We start from the raw sequence: 23,686 nt of genomic DNA, 5'->3' as shown, positions 1-23,686 counted from the left end.
GCAGACCCTGGAGACTACAACCATTTATAGATATTAGATGGTTTACAAATTATTTTTGTATCTGTAGAAGAGAAATAATACTCATAACAAATATTACTATATGACATTTTCTGTTTGGATTAGATGTGTCACTGTCAATTTGGGGTAGAGTTGCTCCAAAAGCTAATCAGGAAGCTAACTCCATACTACTGATGGAAGGGGATCCACACTCTGAACACACTTTTCTCCTTCTAAGACATTCTGCCCCCCCAAAAAATGTTTGGTTGTTCATTTGTTTTGTTGTTGTCATTTTAATTTTGGTGGTAGGGATTGAACCCAGAGGAACTTAACCACTAAGCTACACCCTCAGTCTTTTTTTTTTTTAATGAAAACAATATCTTTATTCAATTATTTTTATGTGGTGTTGAAGTTTGAACCCAGTGCCTCACAGGTACAAGGCAAGCTCTCTACCACTGAGCTACAACCTCAGTCCCACACCCTCAGTCTTTTTTATTTTTATTTTGAGACAGAGTCTACATTGTTGAGGCTGGCTTTGAACTTGCGACCCTCTTCCCTTGGCTTCCCAAGTGGCTGAGATTAGAGGTGTGTACCATCATGCCTGGTCAAAATAGTATCCTGCTGGTAAGTGTTTGTGTAGCACTTTCTCATTTACAAACAGATTTTACATGGATTGGATAACTTTATTTGATCCTCACAATAGTCCTAAGAGGTATTATTAGTACACTTATGTTTAAGATGAGGAATTTAAAGTTCAATCTTTTTATTTTCTTTAGATAACTTAGCCAGTTAATGTAAAACATTGAATTCCAACCCTCTGTTGTACCATGATAGCATTCACTTATTCAAAGAACACCATAATTCACAAAAGAGCACTGGACAAGCTTCTCATCCTAATTTTATCACTAACTAGCTTTGGAAAAGTGAAGTTCTTGTGTATTATTGGATGAGGAAAAGGAACAACACATAGTAAGGGGGGGAAGGTATCAAATCTCATTTTTTTTCTTTTAAATATTTTTTTAGTTGTAGACGGACACAATATCTTTATTTTATTTATTTATTTTTTAATGTGGTGCTGAGGATCAAACACAGTGCCTCCTGCACTCATCGAGGCAAGCACTCAACCACTGAGCTACAACCCTAGCTTCAACTCCAGCCCCATCAAATCTCTTTTTAAAAGAATAAAGTGGAGTTCAAAGGATTACATGATTTCTGCAGGTCCACTGGTAGCATTTCATATGAAGGCACATAAACTCTATTTTAATGTGGGAGATTGGCATTTTGAAAAAGTAATTTTTTTCTCTCCCTAAAATTTCCCATTCCCTTTCTTCTTAGTTAAGCAGATAATTGATTCAGCATTTATTGCCTCGGGGAGGTATATGCCAGGACAAAAAACAAAAGCGATTTTTAAGTTGTTTCAATTTTGCTTTCCAAAAGCATAAATCTTCACAATAAGTATTTGTCACAGAGATGAAAGATTCTCACAAATAGGAAGACAGAGGGACTTCCCCCAGGCTCTCGCCAGTCTAAAAAGAGATTTCCACAGGTGAAAAACCAAATAAGAGACATAAGGCACAAAAAAGGTCTTTGTATCCCAAGGCAGCAGAAATCAAGTCTAATTTACCATCAGCATTGCCTGGAAGGCAGTAAGACCCCAGAGAGAAATGGCATCATAATAAGTCTAGGCAAACAGAAATTATTGAAAAAACACAGAAGCATGTGACTTGGAACTAGTAGATCTCTGCCAAACCAGAAGAACTATCCAGACAAAACAACTCATATCTAAGAGGTAAGTTATTAAATATAGATGATGGTTGACCAGAGTTCACCTCCCCCATTCCAGTGAAGAAGGGAAAATCTCAAGAAGGATTAGAATTATTTTAGCCACTAAACAATGCCTACAAGTAAAAAAAAATAAATAAATTTGAATTATAGAAAATAAATGGGTTTTTTTTTTCACAGTACTAGGAAACAAACCCAGGCTCTTGCACATGCTAGCAAAGTTCGCTGCCACTGAGCTACATCTCAACCTAGATATTTCTTACATACCAAAAATAGACCAAAAGTCCAAATCAGTCATCTCTGATCTTGTCTCTTCTTCTAGTAGCCAGGTCTTCAGACTACTGGCCTAGGTTTTTTCTACACTATTACTGTTATTGATGATGATAATGATGTTGATGATGACGACGATGATGACAATGACGACAACAAAAATGACATAGGATGTCAAGATATGTTCAAGGCAAAGAAAATAATTATCTTACCATTTCCTACACTGACTGGCAAACTTCTACTCATCTTTCTTATCTCATCTTAACTATCACATCTTCCCTACATGGACTTAAGTCCTCCTCGCCTGTTTCTAGGACACAGCATATCAATATCACAACATTAAAAATGTTTATTTTCACATGTCTCCCTATTTTAGAAATCGGCAGAGGTCGAATACCACTTGCCACCACAAAACACACATCTGGCACAGTGCCTGGCACATGACAGGCACTCAATAAATCCTTGTTGGATAGAAAAGTGATTGAATAAACAAATAGAAGTAAAGCTATTACACTAAGTACATACATAAGCTTAACTTTTTAAAAAACTGTGGCTTGCTTATTACCTATAAGGGGTTCTAAATAGAATAGAATATAACAGGTTTATTCCAAGTCATACTATACTTTAGAAAATAAACATGTCACAACTCTCAAAAATGAAAGCCCTTCCCCACCCATAAAATCTCAAAATTTCACTATAACAGAGTTAGTGGCTAGCAACATAGTGTCTTCTGAAGAAATGAAATATAAAATATTATAATCTTTGAACATTTAAATTTAATAATTCATTTTCACAGGATTTTCTACCTCATATTCCTCTTGATCTTAAATCCTAAAATAAATGGGGTCAGAAGAACTATTTCATAATGGAGGTGCTTGCCATAATTCTTGAAATAGCTTTGAGTAACTTACTAAAAATTGAACCCATGCAGAAAGCTTACTAGTTAGAATTCAGAAAGAAAAGACAGAAGAGACTGGACAGAAGAGACTGGGTAAAACTCATGACCCTCTGCTGACACAGCAACCTACATTGAGGATACAGAGCCCTCAAGTCTTGACCGCTACAAATCCCTGAGCAGAAATCATAGCTAGGGAACGGATCCCTTTCCCCCAACAAAAAAATATTATGCATCTCAGCCTTAGTCTTAAAAAAATTATAATCACTGAAATAACAGTAAATGCTAAAAAGTAAGAGCATAAAAGAATATATATATATGATTAAGAATGAATAGTATTCTAGCAGTTTAGGGGATATAATATTGCATAATAATGAGGGATTTATTTATTGACAGAGGCATGAATGAACTGAATGTCTTAATTCGGTATTGTAAAAACTCAATGTTTTGTGTATATTTTCTGACTATACTCTTCTACCCAAAAATAAGTAATAACAGGCCTAAGGAGAGATAAAATATTCTATTTTGAATGGAACACTTGAGTAGTTCTCCCAAAACTTAACAGTTCACACATCTGTTACCAATTCCTTAGTGTATCATTTGTACACTATCCCAATACATAATATGTGTAAAATAAAATCTATTAACAGATCATTTTACTTTGATGTCTATTGATTTGCTACACAGCATATTCCTAATCAGTAGCTAAACACAAAAATATTCTCTTACATCTCTATCCAGAATGCTCCCTCTTTATGCCTTCTAGATTAATGAATATTTCCCAATATTAAGAATTTATGGCCCCGCAGGGTGGTGCTTGCCTGTAATCCCTGTGGCTGGGGAGGCTGGAGCAGGAGGATAGCAAGTCAAGCACCCCTGTGTTCATTCCCCATATCAAAAAAAGAAAGAAAGAAAAGAAAAGAAATGGAACTTATGGCTTCACCAAGTGCATTGATATACTTATAAATCAAGGGACTCAGGAAGCTGAGGGAGGAGGATCACAAGTTCCAAACCAGCCTCAGCAATTTAGCGAAGCTGTGAGTAGCTTAGCGAGACCCCGTCTCAAAAATTTAAAAAAGCCTGGAGATGTGTCTTAGTGGTAAAGCACCCATGGTTCAATCTCTAGTAGAAGAAGAAAAGGAAGAAGGAAGAAGGAAGAAGAAGAGAAGGAGGAGAAGAAAATAATAATAATTGTGGCCTCATAATTTCCAATAATCTCTCAACCATCAAGATAGAGAATAGAGAATTAAGGATGGGGGGAGAAATTATAAAGGAGCATACAGAAGTGGGGGTGGGTATTAGACATGTTCTATATTCTGACTGTGGTGCTGATTTCAGAGGTACATAAAAACTTGTCCAAATTCATCAAACTGTACATTTTAAATGATGCAGTTTATTATGAATAAATTATTCCTTAATATAGTTGAAAAAACTTTAGGAAAAAAAGATGACCCTTTTGGGGAATTTTAAACCTAAAAAAAAATCCTTAGTAAGTTATTTATTTTACTGTGAATTATAGAAATTGCCAACCTTTGAAAACTATTTTTTCAGCCTGGCGCAGTGGCACACACCTATAATCCCAGCAGCAAGGGACGCTGAAGTAGGAGGTTCAAAAGTTCAAAGCCAGCCTCAGCAATTTATCAAGGCCCTGTCTCAAAATAAAATATAAAAAGGGCTGGGGATGTGTCTCAGTGGTTCCATCCGAAGGACCAAAGGGGGAGAAAAGCTATTTTTTTCAATCCTTTCTGGGAACTCCTGTCTTTATTAGCTGTGAGAAAAAAAAATTAAACAAAAATTGAAGTTTTATAAAATGAAAAAGGTATCTGGATGTAGTACTAGTATGGCAAACATGAAAGTTTAAACACAAATTTGGTAAAATGTCCAGCAAAATAAATAAAATGTATGCAAAATAAATAAAATAGCCACTCAGGAACTGTCAATAAATTCAGGTACATATTTTCCCCTTTATTGATTCTGAAAAACAATTTTTTAACTTAAAAAAATCTACAGATAGAAGGAAAATACAGATAATGAAAGGTAAATGTAAATTAGTGAGATGCTATAAAAAAATAAATTAGTTAACCCACAAGGTGCTGGAAACAAATAATGAAAGAAGAAAATTTTAAAGAAGAAATAAGCAAAATAGTTCTAAGTTCTCTTTCTGGGAGATAAAAAAGAAAAACAAAAATAACACTTTTATGAAGAATATAGTTAACCCAAAACAAAGACTAAAAGCCTGTGAGTCCAGGAAACAACAATTTCAATTTCAAGAGAGTACATAAGATATATGAGAGAATCATGCTTTAGAATTCTAAATACACAATATTCTTCAGCTTCCTTTAAAAAGGTATAAAATCAAAACAAATGAATATGAAAATGATAATATTTAGCTTGAAATTCATGGTAAAAATCTGTTTATACATGTTCAATAATATCATTGAGAATGGTTGTAAAAAAGTATTAGAAGGAAATAAAGTGTTATATAAATTAATAACATCAGGCAGCCTTCTATACCAGTTAAGAAGATAATAGAACATTTAAAAAAAAAAAACAGACATGAAATGAGCATCCATCTGAAAGTATTAAAATGCAATGATTTCTTTCATATATTTAATAACAATAAGAACAAAAAACTTCAAAAAAGAAACTGCATTGTACTAAAAAAATTCCATTGAAGCACAAATTCTGTTTAAAACTCTCAGTGTTCAAAGATAATATTTTATCTTCAAAATACCCACTTCCTGCTTGAAAACACCAGGAAGAACATAATTTTTTCCTTATGTTAATTCAACATAAAATTGTATTGATTCAATTTATTGAAATAGCCTTTTACAACCCACTATGATCTTGTGTCACATCAGAAAATACTAATACAACTTATTTTGGATAAGCTCTAAATTTTCATGCATTATGTCAAAGATTGTCCTAATGGGTTGGTTGGTAGCAAATCAAGTGACTACTGTAGATAATTGAATCGTGAATAAAAATCAACTATTGAGGTGGGGGGAGAAGTCTGTAACAGAGAAAATGAAGAGTTCTGTTGACAAAACTGAGATCTATAAAAAATGTGGGGAGGCTGAAGTAGGAGAGATAAAAAGTAATACCAATAAAGCAAAACAGAAGGTTTGAAGCATAGCAGTTGCAACTTATCCAAGAGCAGTCAAGAATAGCACCCAGAAATTTACCTCCCACCATGATTGCAAGTTATCAATGAGAAAATCTCTTAATTTTGAAAACAGTATACAAAATGAACACCAAATGAAATATGTCTTATGAAAACTTTACATTTTAATAAGAATATATTCAACAAAAAATAAACACTTGGCCCAATGGATATAGTTACTATTTAAAATCACATTAACTCTAGCTTTTCCATTATATCTACTATAAGTAACAATGAAGAGAAAAATATTCAAATTGATGGCAGTGCTTCATGCAGAATAAATTTAGGTTAAACTCTAAAATATTTGTTTTTCTTAGATTATAGAAACAGTAGAGACAGTAAGATTAGCCAATTAATAGGTAATACATATGTAATAATTTGTTTGGCTATTTGTTATAGTCTTCAAAAATAAATATCTGAATACAAACAATTTTAAGAAATTAAAAATAAGAAATGATTTCTTATTTTTCTCTAGATCAGTTCATAAAATGAATTACATAATGCATATGTTTTAGTATAACACAAATATGTACTTGCTTTGCTACATAGAACATGTTGATTCCTTCAAATTTTTGATCTATATGTCAATCCATTCTTAAGAAAGAAAGAAAAATGTAGGAGGAAAGAGGAAGTTTTTAAAGTATTGTAATTTTCAATAATGTGTCCAGCAATTTCTGTAGGAGTTCCTTTAAATGTGGAAACTTTTAAGAAACTTGTTCTATTGGTTTTAGAAATGTAAGATCAGCCTTTAGCTTAATTTATACTGAAAATATTCATTGGGCTTCCTCCACATACCTTTTTATCCCTTTCTCTTGCTCTCTTCCCTCTCTTCCTTCTCTTTTCCCCTTCCCAGTTTCTCCTTCCTCTTTCTCCCCAACACACACACACACACACACACACACACACACACAGTGTTTAACTTTTAGTCCAAAATATCAAAGTTGTCCAACAAGACTGTCTAGAGAAATGGTACAAACAGTAACAACACACAATGAGTAAATAAATCAAATAGCCATATTGTTTATTGCCTACATTCCTAAAACCATTCTTATTCCAGATAAACCAACCGTGTCAGATTTAAACAGGTGTGGCTCCAAAATCCAAAAGAGAGTTTATTTCTCTCAGTGACTACAGGGAAGAACTGGGGGAAGAAAACAACACTAGTTTTATATCCTAGTGTGCAAAAAAGCACAGCTGTGTTTCAAAGGTTTTATATATCACTGTCCCTCTCTCACATACCAGCTTGGATAAAAGCATCCCAGAGGTTACAATTTTTCTCAATGAATCTTCCATATCCAAAGGTAGAAGCATTAAACACCATGCAGAGCCAGGCTGTGCTTTAACTTACAGTTGAGGCTTTAGTTTCATATTGTAGCAATTCATATAATTATACATTTGGATCCATGTTAGCCCAAGAGAGTAAAATTCAATAGTGTTGATATAAATTTTTATTCAAAACTTTCTATAAACTCTTTTTAATTAATACTATCTTCTGCATCAAGTTAAAAAAAAAAGAAAAAGAAAAAACAGCTTCACTAGACTACTTTGGAATAAAGTTAACCTGAGGTAGATCTAGGCTAATTGAATCCCCAAGGCCTGACATATAATAAACTATGCTTCAGGAACCAACTAGATCTTGATCAACTCAAGAGTATAAAAAACTATTAAAGGGGAGAAAAATACAGGTGTGCGCCTCATTTGAGGAAATTGTCAACTATGCTATTAAATAATGCCTGAGTCAAGTTACCAAAGTTGTGCAAGTTACCAAAGTTTTGCTTTATCACAAAAGTGACAGAATGAACAAATATGAAATCTATTTTAAAAAATAAATGAAAAAGCAATAAGTTTTCCAGTGAAAATAAAATTACTATCTTTTACAACTATAATTATCTCAATAAATATTAAGTTCATGGTGAAGAGCTACACTCTACATGTTCCTTTTTTTAAAGATTGTTTAAAAGTAAGTTTGATGATCTAAGAAAACAAGCTAAAGAAGATCACGAATCATTTTATTCTTATTACAAATGGTAATCCAGACAGCCTGATTTATGAAATCATAATGTCTATAACTAAATATGATAGTCTTACTTCCTTTTGCTATAGCAAAAAAACTTACTAAATGATGTGCTACTGAAAAGATATTATTATAATAATTTCTCAAATCCAGTCAAAATTTTACTCTCCAATGGAATATGATTTTAATTACAAATACCAGAACCAAGAAAAGGGAGATTCATATATTATATAGGAACCTCATAGCCCACCTTTCTTCTTCACTGGCATTCTTGGGTCTTTCACTGCCACCGGATTCAAGATCTCTTTTCAAGTCTCTGCTTGATCCAGCTGGATTGTGGCCAAGAGCCAGGTAACTGTTGCAAACCACTTCACCCTTCAATTTTGAAATCCAGGCCGAGTCTTCTATTTCAGATAAAGAAAATAATGATGTATTTTTTCCACAGCTAAACTTTCTACACTGCCCACAGTGTTTAGAGAAAAATGACTTTTGAGTTTTTCAATTTTTATAAAAGACGTACTTTTTTTTTTTTAAGCTGGTTATAAAAATTCCTCTTCGGGCAGTAACATTTTTGAAAGTTCAAGGACCAACTCAATTAAGGCACAAACCAAATTTAGACAGCTGTCTCATTACTTTATAAATGATCAAATTAAAAGACGAATTGGTTGATGATAAAGATCCTCAATTCTTAGAGAAAATATTAAATTCCCCCTTTCAAAAAATACTTTTAAAAACCTCTTGGAGTCTGATCTCTAAAAAAGGTGCGGAGTTTGAACAGTTTTCTCTGGCAGAACACAGACTTAAAGGCCCTTTTTGATTTAATGGACCAGAAGTTCCAGAGCTCACCCCCTCAGGTAAAACAGGTCCAGCTTGCTGTCACTTTCATTTTTTTCTTCTGCACTCTCCAAGCCCCCAAGGCTTGATCCTTAATGCCCCTCTGATTCTGATCCTCCCATGTATTAATCGAGAGGATTGAAACGAAGGAAAGCAATCCCTTGGCATGGAGACATTAAAGTGACAGTGCTACTCAATGGGCACTTGATGCAGGATGAGTTGGCGAAGCAGATTTCTTCACACTGGAGTCATTCACATCATGCCATCTCTTCGCATCCAAGCAGCTCTCTATCCGGCGAGGAAAAACACTGAGACTGTTAGTGAGGAAAAACCAAACCTTCCCCCCAGAGGTGTTTTCGGAGACGTTGTAGTAGGATTAGGTATGCAAGCATAAGCTGTGCAAAAGGTCCTCGATTTACTAAATGAGAGTGCAGCTGCTTGCCTTCCACATTCACCCTCTCAATCTCTCTCCAAACTACCCACCTTCCTTTTGGAGAAAAGACAAGCCATCCCTCTGCCACCGCTGGCCACCCCTGCCCAACCCCGATCTTATATAGGAGAGCACTGAAATGTCCTGCACCCTCCACGCGATGAAGTGTTTCCTCAGTCAGGAGAAACAGCAGCACTAGAAATTATATAACTCTCGAATTTGGCTTCTCTAAGACATGGAGACTGGAGGGTCGGGGGTTGCGGGTCTGGGAGATACTGCTGGGCATTTAACCAACACGAACGCGCGCCAGGCCTCTTCGTAATACCCTCTACCCCCGAAACACTGACTACAAGGGGTCTTCTCGGGAGACAAGAGGGGAAATTTTTTCTCCGGTCCCTTTCCAAACGGGGCGAAAGGATGAAATATGAGGGGACTAAAGCCTGGGGAGAGGAAGCTAGTCGGGCTGCTCTAACGGCGCTGGGGCGGAGGGTTGGAGGCTCTGAGGAGGAGGTGCCTGAAAAGTCAGAGCCGTGACACAAGGGCCAGGTCAGAGAGGCGACTCCCTGAAACTGTGAAAGGAGCGGGCTGCTAGCGCCCAGCTAGCCCGGTTGCCTTGAGAAGAGAAAGGCGTGCGGCAACATTCCTACGCCCAGCCGCCCCTTGTTCCCCTCAGGGTGGGATGAGAGGGAGGGAGGCTGACAAGCAGCAGGGGGAGGAATTACTGGGCAGGCAAGGGGGGGCGGGCCCACGGGCGCCTGGACTTCCTTGAAGCCAATGAATGCCCGTAATTTCTGGACGCCGAGCCCAATCCCAGGCCGGATGGAGGGCGCGGCTTTTGACTGGGTGGGGGCGGGCCCGGGCTTCAGGCAAGGGGTGCGCAGGATAAACCACCCCACTTCCCGCCCTGGGCGTTCTGGGGCCCCGCCCACCGGCGAGTCACGTGGGCCTTCAAAATGGCGGCGCACAGGCGACAGGCTGGGGCTGACCCGAAAGGTTCAGGTGCTACGCCGGTGGGAGACGGAGAAGCGCCCGAGGTAGGCAGAAATTCTTAGTGGTAAGGGCAGTGCTTTCCGCCGCTTCTAAGTGGTGGCCGACTCTTCTGAGATGATGCACCTACAGGATTTGAACATTTCAAATGAACAGCTCCCAACGAGGCAGGGCATAATCAAGCCGCCAGTCGCTTTAGAAATAAGCAGAAAATAGAAGACCTAAAATTTAATCCTGATTATCTGCAGCTTATTTTCTTTTGCTTCCGTACTTTGTATAGGCTCTTGTTTTAATTAGGAAACCCTCGCCAAATTCTCTTTTCAGATTTTCCCTTAAATGTTCCTTCCTCCAGGAAGCCTTCCCACATTTCCCCTATCTCAGTTGTTTGCTTTTTCTTATATTAAATGGTATCCTCATTCTCCCTTTAAATTCCCTGTTTTTATTCTGACTTTTCGGTAGGTTTTAAGTTCCCAAGGACATTGACTATCTGAGGGCTCTATAAATGATGAGTGAATGTTGATAAAATTCTGAAGGTCAAGTGAAATACACATAAGAACACAACAAACTAAAGCGCTTTGCAAACTATAACCCTACATATACGCACTCTCCCCACCCCCCTTTTTTTTTGTACCGAGGATTGAACTCAGGGGCACTCAACCACAGCGGCACACCCCCAGACCTTTTTTGTATTTTATTTAAAGACAAGGTCTCCCTAAATTGCTGAGGCCGGCTTTGAACTTGCAATCCTCCTGCCTCAGCCTACCAGTTGCTGGGATTACAGGCGTGTGTATATGCACTCTTACTGGTAAAAGTGTGGTGATCTGTTGAGTGATCTTTTCCTAGTTAATTTTTAGGTAAAATGTTGGGTGTAGCAAAATCTTTACATTTTAATACTTTTTTAAAAGGCTTTCTGGAGGCTAAGTGTGTAGCTTAGTAGTAGAGCGCTTGTCTAGCATTCGACAGGCCCTAGGTTCAATCCCCAGCACGGCAAAAAATAAAGTCTTTCTGAAAGTTACTAGTTTGTTTATCTGCTTTAAGGATGAGAGTGTAATGAAAGTAATCACTTCTTTGACAGTGCCTTGCAAAGATTAAGCATTCAATAAATATTCGCTGTCCTGTTTTCATTAGTTCAGTATTTATTTTCTAGTAAGCATAATACTTAGGAGGGTTCTTCTTCTTGTTATTTTGTTTTTGTTTTTTCATGTACAGAGCTGAGAGTATAGACTGGGTAGGTGTTACAACAAGACATTGCCTGAAAGTTTTCTTTTGGGTGGAGGATTGGTAAGCTTCAGTGAATTGGATGACTGCAGAACAAAAAATTTATGTAAGGTTTCTGATTAATCATGTTGACAGCCACCTTCACAGTACAGTAGATGGGTTAGGTATAGAATCTCCCTCTCATCTTTCTTTTTTCAGTAGTGTGTCAGAAAACAAAAGATTAAGTCTATTCCCTGAAAAACTGTAATTTGTTAAATATTTTACCTTTTTGGTTTTTTCCTAACCCCAGAAAATTTGAAGAAATTTTTCTGGATTGAATGCAGTTCTGCAATGATGCAGGGAAAGAAACTGATCCATTATTACTCATTGTATTATAACACCATAAGAAGGTTCAGAGGAGTCCTGGACTTCTGTGTTTATCCTATGGGGGATATGGTCTTTCATTAGTTAGAGTTAGTTTGGATACATATCACCCATTCAGCAAATGAGTATTACAGCAATGTTTAAGTCGTGTTCATAGACCACAGTCTTAGAAGTCTTTGGTGCTAATAAAATGCAGATTTTAGGCCTCACCCTACTCCTGTTGAATCCAAATATTTAAGAAGAAAGCTCAAGAGAGCTCATTTCAGATAAATGTACTGTGTTATTCTTGTTCATGCTAGAGGCAGAAAACTACTGATTTATCATCTTCTGCATTCATTAATCAATCTATTTTTAATTCTCTTGCCTAGGATTCCTAAAATTTGAGATTAAGTAAATGCCCTTGACTGTAAAAGTTTTTTAAAATGGAGATTGGTGTGATTTGTAAAGGGCTTTCTATTTTATCTGTTTATTGGTTAATCTGAAGAAGGTAAAAAAAAAGGTTGAACTTTGCATCAGTAGACCTTCCACTTACATAGTAAAGCCACAAATTTGGATTTGCCAGAAATGTCCCAGTTTCCTTGTCTAAATGAAATTAAACAGAACTCTTAAACTCCATGCCAGAATGGCACAATATTTAACAAATGTTATTATTAAAACTTTTTACAAAGATACAAATACCCAGAGCAGAACATTCAGGGGATACTTTCTGAGACTCCAGGGTTTTTTCCTCACTGATTTCTGTTAAGATACTACTAGCCAAAACCTTATGGTTCTTTGATGTTAGCAACTGTCTATTTATTACATTCGAGACATAGGACCCTTAGGATCAACCCCAGAGCCCAGTGCCATAAAGCCAGGCTCTGTGATGTATCATATAGCTACTTCTGACTAAGACCCTTCCTCTACCCTAAGTGCTACTGGAGAACTGAATGTGTAACATAAAAAATAAGGTAGCCATGATCTTACTTCTGACTAAGACCCTTCCTCCACCCTAAGTGCTACTAAAGAACTGAATGTGTAACATAAAAAATAAGGTAGCCATGATCTACTGCCTCTTCCCAGTTTGAAACAGTATCCCCCCCCTCTCTGATTTTATCTTTCCTTATTCTTGAAAGCAATCTCTGCTCTCTTTTACCCCTGTAGGAAATTTAACATAATATCCAAAATGAGCTCATGAGAGACAGAGGAAAGAGACAGTAGTCACCAAAGGGACTACTACTACTTTGCCACCTGAAGAGGTAGATCAGAGAGGGCACTGGCTACTTCCTTGGAATGAAAGGGGGAAATTGTACTGAAGACAAAAACTCAGTATCTCAGTCACTTATCCTATACTAAATCCCAAAGCAAATTAATATTTCTGAACCTCAGTTTTCTCATCTATAAAAGTAGAGGTGATCATAATTCTGCCAATTTCTTAAAGTATTGTGTGACTTTAAAAAGCCAGTGTCTAACAAATAATAAGAGCTCAATAAATGTTGATTGAATTATTCACTTAATATATGAAAGCAAATGACAGTACTTTACTGAACTCTAAATGTTTTTTAGTCTGAATCTGTAGAATTTTATAAGGTTTTATCATTAGCTATTATGGTTCTGGAATTTTGTGTTTTCCAGGACATCAAGATGGCAATTTATATGCATGGTCAGCCCAGTCTTTCTCTAGGAGATGCAAAACTCAGAAGACCAATGGTCATCGACATCATAGAAAGAAAATTCGAGTACCTTAGAAAAGAAAAGTAAGAGACAGAACTGTACTGAAAGTTACTAACTTCATTGGCAGATCTTTTGTATTGCTGTTGTTTCTGAGGATTATCTAAGAAACTGTCACCTTTATTGACTTGGTTATGAATAAAGCTTATTAAAAAATAAAACTAGAGGGAAACAGATAAAAATACTGAATTGTCAGAATATTGGGATTATGCATAATTTCTTTCACTTCTTTAAAAAAAAAAATGCCCAGAATTAGGGGCTGGGGTTGTGGCTCAGCAGTAGAGCACTCGCCTAGCATGTGCGAGGCCCTGGGCTCGATCCTCAGCACCACATAAAAATAAAATAAAGGTATTGTGTCCAACTACAACTAAAACAAAATATTTTTTAAATGCCCAGAATTATTGCTGAAACATTATTTGTATAGTAAATATTTTTTTAATTAAAAGTAATTAGGAGGGGCTGCGGTCGTAGTTCAGTGGTAGATGGCTTGCCTAGCATGTGTGAGGCACTGGGTTTGCTCCTTAGCACCACATAAAAATAAATAAACTAAAGGTATTGTGTTCATCTACAACTAAAAAAAAAAAAAAAAAATTAAGTAATTAGGAGAAAAATATTTGGCAGGTACTTATATTTCATTGATGAGCAGTTATGATTAAAATCAGTTTAGGATTGATGAATCTCAACCACAGTGCCAAGTACAGCAAAAAGGAATGTAGCTTCCATGATATACACAGTCTTAGTTACCATTTGGCTTTTAGATTAATAGAACTCAAGAATAAAGTCACGCTAATTAGAACAAATAAAAAAATAAAATTAAAAAAAAAAATAAAGTCAAAGGACAACTAATACTTAACTTTAGAACTTTTTGGATTTATTCATGAGTCCAAGTTAGTAAAACTGGATCTATCAGATCACTTTGGAAAAAGTTTATTTTTTTTCCCACTATTTAGAAAATATTAGTTTCTGTGTGGAAGAAGTTTTATAAATCATAGACAAGTTATTTTGAAAGTATCTGGGCTAATTAAAAAATAATTATTTTCTAGATAGCCTAAGCAATTTTTTTTCGTAGATTACCTTAAGCAAATTAATTATTTTAATAGCAGAAAAGGTATTCTTAGAAATAGGTATGTCAGTAGCCATAACATTTAGCTGTCTTGGAACATATTTATGTTTATTTGTGTCCAAGTTAATGGCCACAAAAGAGTTACATTTTGGAACCATCCTAAATCCTCTCTTCTCTTTAGAATGCAAATTCCATGATGAGTGGAATTTCTTTTCTTTTTTGGTTTGGTTTTGTTAACTACCCTATCCTTGACACTTCAGAAATACCTTTCACATAGTAAATGCTCAAGAAATATTTAATGCTGGCCAGGCACAGTGGTGCATGCCTATAATCCCAGCAATACGGGAGCTGAGGCAGGAGGATTGAAAGTTTGAGGCCAGCTTCAGCAACATACTGAGGCTCCATGCAAAAATAAAAAATGAAAAAGGTCTGGGGATGTAGCTCAGAGGTAAAATGCCCTAGGTTCAATCCCTAGTACCAAAAAAGAAAAAAAAAAAGGAAATATTTGATGAATAAATATATAACAACTACTATTGAGCAAAGGATACATCTATTATGAGAATATTATGTTAAACTTAATCATTCCTTTTGTTTTCCCTAGGACCTTAAATGTACCTGGAATGGTATTCCTTGGGACAACAGCTAGTTTCTTTGGAATATTTGCAAACTTCATTTTCAGATACTGCTTCAAGGTTAAATATGATGCTTTGAAGACATACGCACCATTGACTGCACTTCCATTTTTATCCACTATAGTTACTTATAAGTTCCTTGTAACTGATGCTTTGTATTCAGGTAAATTTAAATTCATGAATATATAATGTAGTTATATCTAAATAAAGTTACTCATTAACATATACTAATAGTAATCCCTTACATTTGTATTTTGCTTTACCACTTACAAGGATATTCACATATAGTTTCCTATTTGATCCACGCAACAATCCTGATCAGGCAGGTCAAGCATTATTGTTAATAAGTAACCAAAACTGATGCATGTTCAACTACTGAGAAACAATATGATATACTTAGAAAAGACCAGGCATTGGCATAGTATGCACATGATTTCAGATCCTAGTTCTCATCATCTCAGTTGTCTTATCCATGGATTAGAACTAATAGTACTTACCTCACATGATTGTTGTGGGAATTAAAGGATGCTTTTTGTTCAATGCCGAACATAGTATCTGGCATGCTATGGGCTTCTAATGTTATTTTCTGCTTCATTTTACCTTAAATTTTCCAGGTAGTAATTGATGGAGCCTCTAGTTATAATTCATTCATTAGATCTTTGTTTAAAGATCCTTTCCGCAGAGAAACCTCTGATTCCCTCATGATAGGTTAGACTTCTAGATAAATTATGAATACATTTTACTTCCAAAGCATTGAACACACTTGTATTTTTTTAATTATTTGTCTTTCCTCCCTGGTAGACTGGTCAGAATGTCTCAAATTTTATGTACCATTATATATCCCTAGCACATAGCACATACCTGACGCAGAGTAGATAATATGTGTATTAACCTAAAATCCAGGTGTCTGCATGCTAGTTTAGTATTCTTTTATGAAGTTGCCTCTATTCAAAGCACATACATAAGAGGTTATTCTCCACATAATAAAGTAAAAACCATTTCTAAAATGATATATTAAGTCTGCTATGTCATCAACTTTCAATTTCTAATCTTTTCTACTGTTTTGTGGTTGGACACAATACAAATAACTACTCTTTGAGGTAACAGTGCTTAACCTGAATTCTAAAGAGAGACTAAATTTACTTTTGTTCTCTAGGTAATATAAGCAAGGAAAATTGTGTTCTGAGAAGTTCACTGGTTGGCATAGCATGTGGTATTTTATATCCCAGTGCATTAGCTTTTTCTAAAAATGGACGTCTAGCAGTCAAGTAAGTTTCTCTGTTCATTCCTTTTCTTCCTTTGTTGTTTTTCTTCCTTCTTTTTTTAGATTAATAGACTCTTCTTATTCCTTAGATATCAATCATACATTCTAATGGAAACACAATAGTTTGATATTCCAAATAGCTAACATTTAATTTTTTTTACTATCTACATGATTAAACCTATAATGGAAATTATCAGTTTAGGGAAGATTGATGAACTTTTGTATTTTGGTATATTTTCCCAGGAGGTATTATTAACTATTTTTCATTTTTAGGTATCATACTGTTCCAATGCCACCAAAAGGAAGAGTTTTATTACATTGGTTACTACTTTGTCAAACAGAGATGAAAGTAATGGCAATTCCCCTAGTCTTTCAGACAGCATTTGGAATACTTATTGGCCTACAGCACTATGGAATGTTTGAGAAAACTGTACAAGAAGATTAATGAAAGAATGAGCTAACTCAGCAGAGTGAATTGTTTATGCATTGTTGAAAGAGTGAAAAGTAACTGTTTCTGTCCCTTTTGTCTAGTACGTAACTGATACTCAGTAAATATTTAGTAATTCAATAAATGTAAATGTAAAATAAAAGTAAGTTTCATATTTCTTTCCTCATTGAATGTGGAAATGGGTTTGGGCCTCAGATCTATGCAGTTAGATATTCTTCACGAAATATTTATCAAGTCCCTGCTATATCTCAGGACATAGAATAAGAAGTGGTCCTTAGGGCTAGGGTTAGAATGAGAGGGTTTGAGAAATACATAATTTGAGAGCATTCAGGAGTAGGGCTGCTAAGTACTTAAGCAGAAAGAGAAGTTATGGGGAAAAATAATATGAGCAAATTCTAAAGGAGAAATTGGAAGGTTACAAGAAAGCAAGGTATGAAAATAACATCCTGCCCATTTCCTCTACTGTAAACTCTCATTCAGTATATTAACTAGTTTCTTGTTTCTAAAAATTATCTTCATTATGGAGTTTTGTTTTTAATTTTTTTTTGGTTGTAGATGATCACAATAACTTCACTTATTTATTTTTTTATGAAGTGCTAAGCATCGAACTCAGTGCCTTACACATTAGGCAAGTGCTCTACCACTGAGCTAAAACCCCAGCCCTACAATGTAGTTTAAAGAATGTTTATTGCACATATATTTGCCATTCATTAAGAACCAAAGATGTAAAAATTCAGTTCTTGCCCTCAAGAAACTTAATATATAGAGAGTTCTCAAATGCTTCTTTAGACTCTAAAAACTACACATTTTTCTTAGTTCAGTAAATAAACACTGTTTGATGAGACCTTACAGAATAAATCCCACAGCGCATTCTCCTTGTCTTAACCATATTCATCTTTATATCAAAGCCTTATAATCTGGAAAATATGACAAGGTTGACCTTTGTTTACCTCCTTTGCCACCTGAAGTTGCAAAATACAAAATCAAGATACAAAAATCAGTAGCTTTTATGTACACCAGTAATGAACTTTTTCTAAGAGAAATCAAGATAGCAATCACATTTAAAATAGCTTCAGAAAAAGGCTGGGGTTGTGGCTCAGTGGTAGAGTGCTTGTCTAGCATGTGCAAGGCACTGGGTTCAATTCTCAGCACCACATATAAGTAAGTAAATAAAATGAAGGTCCATGAACAACTACTAAAAATAGTTTTTTAAAAAAATAGCTTCATAAACAATGCCCAGAAATGCATTAAACCAAAGAATTGAAAGATGTTTAAAGTGAGATTATAAAATAAAATTTAAAAAACTGAAGATGGCATTAAAAAAATTCTTCCATGGTTAGAAGAATTAATATTGCTACCAATTCAAAGTGGTCTATAAACTCGGTGTAATCCCCATCAAAATACCAATGACATTCTTCACAGAAATATTTTTAAAACCCTAAAATCTACATGGAACTACAAAAGACCCCGAGTAATCAAAGTAACCTGACTAAAAACAAAGCTGGAGGCATCATACTACCTAACTTATAAACATTACAAAATAGTGAAAATCAAAACAGCATGATCTTGTCATAAAACAGATGAACAGACCAATGGAACACGAAAGAGATCTCAGAAGTAAAGCTAAAAATCTATTGCAAATACAGTTTGACAAAAGTACCAAGAACAGAGAAAGGAGAGAGACTCTTCAATAACTGGTGCTGGGAAAACTAGATATCCACATACAGAAGAATGACACTAGAACTCTATCTCATCATATTCACATATCAACTCAAAATGAATTAAGGAATTTAAACCCTGAAACTATGAATCTAATAGAGGAAAACAAGAGAAACACTTCAGGCCATTGATATGGGCAAAGATCTTTTTTTTTTAATAAGACCTTAAAAGTATAAGCAACAGAGGCAAAAATTGACAAATGGGATTATGTCAAACTTTAAAATGCTTCTACACAGCAAAGGAAATGATAGATTGAAGAGACAACCTGCAGAATGGGAGAAATTATTACAAGCTATTCATCTGACAAAGGATTAATATCCAGAAGATAAGCAACAGCAAAAAGTGTTTTAATAATCTGTTTTTAAAATGGACATTGCTTAAACGTGGCTGTAAAACCAATGTGATACTGCAATCTATACACGTGGGAAAAAAAAGAATTCATACCCCACTTGAATCAAATGTTTGATATGTCAAGATCATTGTAATGTTTTGAGCAACTAATTAAATAAATAAATAAACCAGAACAGATATGCTAATGAAATTGGCAAATAGCAAGATAGCTGATTATTCTGTCTCAACCCATTACTCCGTATGTCTTAGTATCAATCACCTTGTCTGCTTTGTGCCAGTTGGTCTTATTGATCCATATTGTAAAAAGGAGACTAATTATCTTCAACAATAAGTTGTTAAAATATATGACTAGAAAGTTTTCAATATCAATTATGATCTTTAGTAATTCTTTTTATATATTCACATTATCCTCTTTAATTTCTGTAATAAATTTTGAGTTTATATAAAAAAAAATGGACATTGCTGGTGGGACTGCAAATTGGTGCAGCCAATTTGGAAAGCACTATGGAGATTCCTTGGAAAATTAGGAATGGAACCATCATTTGACCCAGCTATCCCACTGCTAGGTCTATACCCAAAGGATTTAAAAATAGCATACTACAGGGCCACATCCACATCAATGTTTATAGCAGCACAATTCACAATAGCTAAACTGTGGAACCAACCTAGATGCCCTTCAGTAGGTGAATGGATAAAGAAAATATGGTATATATACACAACGGAATACTATTTAGTATTGAAAGAGAATAAAACCATGGCATTTACAGGTAAATGGATGGAGTTGGAGAAGATAAAGCTTAGTGAAGTTAGCCAATCCCAGAAAAACAAATGATGAATGTTTTTTCTGATATACGGATGCTGATTCATAATGGGGCTGGTTGGGGTTGGGGGCAAGGGATGATTAGACAAACTCTAGATAGACCAAAGGTGAGGGAAGGGAAGGGAGGGGGTATGGGGGTAGGAAGGTCAGTGTAATGAGATGGACATAATTACCCTTAGTACATGTATGAAGACACAAATGGTGTGACTCTACTCTGTGTGCAACCATAGATAAGAAAAGTTGTGTTCTATATGTGTACTATGAATTGTAATGCATTCTGCTGTCATAATAACAAATTAGAATTTTAAAAATTTTAAAAATAAAATACTTGACCTTTCAAAAAATTAAAATTGATAAATGGAATAGACATTTCTCACAAGAAAACATACAATGACCAGGAAATATATTTTTAAATGTTCACTATCACTAATTGTCTGGAAAATATAAATCAAAACCACAATGATGTGTCATTTCACCCCAGGCAAAAATGGCTATTATCAGAGGCTGGGGTTATGGTTCAGGGGTAGAGTGCTCACCTAGCATGTGTGAGGCACTGGGTTCAATCCTCAGCACCACATGAAAAGTAAAATAAAGGTATTGTGTCCACCTATAACTGAAAAATAAATATTAAAAAATTACTATTATCAAAAAGACAAAAAATAAATACTTGTGAGGATGTAGAGAAAGGAGAACTCTCACACTAATGGTGGGCATATAAATTAGTACAGCCATTATGGAAAAGTTTGGAGATTCCACCCGAGGGGTGGGGGACCGAAATAAAAATATCATAGGATCCAACAATTCTACTATTGGGTTTATGTCTAAAGGAAATGAAATTAGTATGTCTAAATGATATCTGCACTCCCATTCCTACTATTTATTTTTTTAAAGATATTTTTTAGTTGTCAATGGATCTTTTATTTTATTTATTTATATGGGTGCTGAGGATTGAACCCAGGGCCTCACACATGCCAAGCAAGTGCTCTATCTCTGAGCCACAGCTCCAGCCCCAAATTCCTACTATTTATATCAAAAAGTGGAATTAACCTAAGTACCTATTACAGGATGAATGAATATGTTATTGGATGGTGGTAAAGCACCCCTGGGTTCGGTACCAAAAAAAAAAAAAGTGACTATTGAAAAATAATAATTATTTATTACCTGGCTTGTAACATTTGTAGAAGTAAATGTATGACAATAACACAGATGAGGAAGGAAGAAATGAAAGTATAAAGTAAGATTCTTACACTATATATAAAGTGGCATATTACTTGAAGGTAGGTTATGAGAAGCTAAAGATGTTGTTGTGGGTAGAATTGTGCTTCCTCAAATGTTTAGATCATAATTCAAATACCTATGAATATGTCCTTATTTGGAAACAGGGTCTTTGTAGGTATAATCAAGTTAAGATGAAGTAGATCAGATTACAATGGACCTTCATCTAATAATTGCTGTCCTATAAGAAAAGGGAAATTTGGGCACACAGACACACACAAAGGGAAGATGGTCACATCAAAGACACAGGGAAATACTGTGAATACAGAAGCTGAGACTGAAATGATGCTTTTAACAAACCAAGGGACACCAGGGATTGCCAGCAATCTCCAGATGCTAGGAGAGAGGCAAAAAACAGATTCTCCTTCAAGGCCTCCCTTAGAAACCAATCTTGCCAATACAGTGATTTCAGACTTCTAGATTCCCAAATAGTGAGAAAAAATATTTGTTGTTTTCATACTTTCTTACAATAGCCTTATGAAACTAACAGACACATGTTATACATGATAAAACAATCATTATAATTTTTAAAAGAATTACAGCTACTAACAGAGATAAAATGGAATTTAAAATTCAAATCATCAAAACATAAAGGCTGAATAAAGGAAAAAGGGAGAATAAAACAATAAGATGAATAGAAAATAAATACCAAGATGATAAACCTGAACCCTAGAATACAAAAAAAATCACATTATACATAAATGGTCTAAATTTTCCCTCATTAAATTCAGAAATTGTCAATTCTAGTAAAAGCTAAAATCCAACTACACATTAACTATAAGAACGTACACTAAATATGAAGATTCACATAGGCTTAAAAATGGAAAAGTTATATTATGCTAATACTAAATCAAAAGTAAGTGATTGGAGTGGCTATATTAATATTGAACAAGATAGGTTTCAAAGAAAGAATAATATCAAGAAATAAAAAAGTTATTCACGATGATACAAGAATCAATTGCCCTAAGTGTAATAATTGATCTTGCAAATGTGAAGCAAGAGCTCATAGAACTGAAAAGAAAAATAAAAAACTCCAGAATAGTTGGAGATTTCAATAACATTCTCTAAATAACTGGCTGAACAGTTGGTAAAATTTAGAAAAAATAAAGAATACTTAAACAACACTATCAGCCTGCCACAGTGGCTTGTGCCTATAGTTCTAGCTGTGCAGGAGGATCTCTTGAGCCCAGGAGTTCAAGGTCAACACCAGCAACACAGTGAGACTTCATCTCTCTAAAGGAAAAGAAAAGAAAAACACTAATTTGTGCTCATTGGTATTTTCAGAACTCCTGGGACAACAGCAGAATATACATTCTTTTCAAGCACACATATAACACCAAAATGCACCAGAATCAGCATTACAAATTTCAATATATATTGAAAGGATTCAAATCATCCCAAGTATATTCTTTGACCATAAAATTAAATTAAAAAGTACAAGAGCATGATGGTGATGCACACCTACAATCCCAGTGACTCAGGAGGCTGAAGCAGGAGGATCTCAAGTACAAAACCAGCCTCAGCAACTTAATGAGTCCCTAAGCAGCTTAGCAAGACCCTGTCTCAAAATAAAAAAATAAAAAAGTATAAGGTAAGATTAGGGCTGGGGATGTGGCTCGGTGGTTAAGGACCCCTAATTTAAAAAAAAAAATCAATAGAGGAATAGTATCTAGTAAATTAAAAATATAGGAAACTTACACACTTTTAAATAATCCACATATCAAAGAAGAAACCAAAGAGAAATTAGTTTTTTAATTGAATTAAAATAATTTGTGAAAATCTGTGGGATACAGTTAAAATGTACTTAAAAGGAAATCTGTAATACTAAATGTTATAGGGAAAAAACAATCTCAAATCAATGACCCCACCTACAGAAACTTGACAAAAAAGTATTTTAAATCTCAGGTAAAATTAAGAAAGGAAATAATACAGACTGGAGAACAAATCAAACACAGAAAATCCAACAGAAAACAAAAAAAAAAAATCAATTAAACCAAAAGCTGATTATTGAAGATTAAAAAAAAAAAAAAAAAAAGATAAATCAGCCAGGAACATGATGCACACCTGTAAACCCAGCAACTCGGGAGGCTGAGGCAACAGGAAGGCAAGGACTGAGACCTTTTTATTTTATAGTAGTAGAGCACCTCTGGGTTCAATCCCCCTATCAGAGAAAAATAAATAAATAAAAAGATCAGCCATGAGCCAGACAGATCAAACATAAAAAAGAAAATTCAAATGACCAATACCAAAAGAGATGTTCCTTCACTACAGATTCCATAGATATTAAAATGATAATAAGGAAACACTTTTAATAATTTAATCCAATAAATCTGGGAACTTAGATGAAATGGACATTTCATTTTGTCTTGTGAGGGCTTATGAAGTTCACTGAAGATACACATAACCAGAATAACCATGTATCTATTATAGTTATTAAATTTATAGTTAAAA

General features: G+C 34.9%; 2 protein-coding genes across 7 annotated transcripts in view; one reads left to right on the top strand and one right to left on the bottom strand.

Annotated features, from left to right (window-relative positions):
* Dlg2 (discs large MAGUK scaffold protein 2) overlaps positions 1-10,008 on the bottom strand; it is a 2,050,987-nt gene extending 2,040,979 nt beyond the window's left edge. For 2 of the 6 annotated variants that reach the window (XM_058577376.1, XM_058577381.1), the window contains exon 1: positions 8,372-10,007. In XM_058577376.1, coding sequence (XP_058433359.1) covers positions 8,372-8,390 — 19 coding nt within the window. In that variant the 5' untranslated portion in view covers positions 8,391-10,007. Of the gene's footprint in view, positions 1-8,371 lie in introns of all 6 variants that reach the window. The other 4 variants (XM_058577377.1, XM_058577380.1, XM_046439346.2 and 1 more) reach the window with 4 other exon arrangements.
* Positions 10,009-10,291: 283 nt separating this feature from the next.
* Tmem126b (transmembrane protein 126B) lies at positions 10,292-17,212 on the top strand. The gene is made up of 5 exons (XM_046439302.2): positions 10,292-10,419; positions 13,568-13,689; positions 15,328-15,521; positions 16,515-16,626; positions 16,896-17,212. The coding sequence occupies exons 1-5, from the start codon at positions 10,339-10,341 to the stop codon at positions 17,065-17,067; spliced, it is 681 nt and encodes a 226-aa protein (XP_046295258.1). The 5' UTR covers positions 10,292-10,338; the 3' UTR covers positions 17,068-17,212.
* The last annotated feature ends 6,474 nt before the right edge of the window (positions 17,213-23,686 follow it).

This window comes from Marmota monax, unplaced genomic scaffold (genome assembly GCF_021218885.2).
Source record: "Marmota monax isolate L192 unplaced genomic scaffold, Marmota_monax_Labrador192_F-V1.1 WCK01_AAM20220418_F8-fsc00096, whole genome shotgun sequence".
Classification (NCBI taxonomy): domain Eukaryota; kingdom Metazoa; phylum Chordata; class Mammalia; order Rodentia; family Sciuridae; genus Marmota; species Marmota monax.
This window is presented reverse-complemented; position numbering and strand designations above follow the sequence as displayed.

Excerpts from the sequence above, each read along its gene's own strand:
- Tmem126b (XM_046439302.2), top strand. The coding sequence starts at position 10,339 with ATGGCGGCGCACAGGCGACAGGCTGGGGCTGACCCGAAAGGTTCAGGT. Across the intron at positions 13,690-15,327 it reads GAGTACCTTAGAAAAGAAAA|GACCTTAAATGTACCTGGAA; the intron begins GTAAGAGACAGA and ends TGTTTTCCCTAG. Across the intron at positions 15,522-16,514 it reads AACTGATGCTTTGTATTCAG|GTAATATAAGCAAGGAAAAT; the intron begins GTAAATTTAAAT and ends TTTGTTCTCTAG.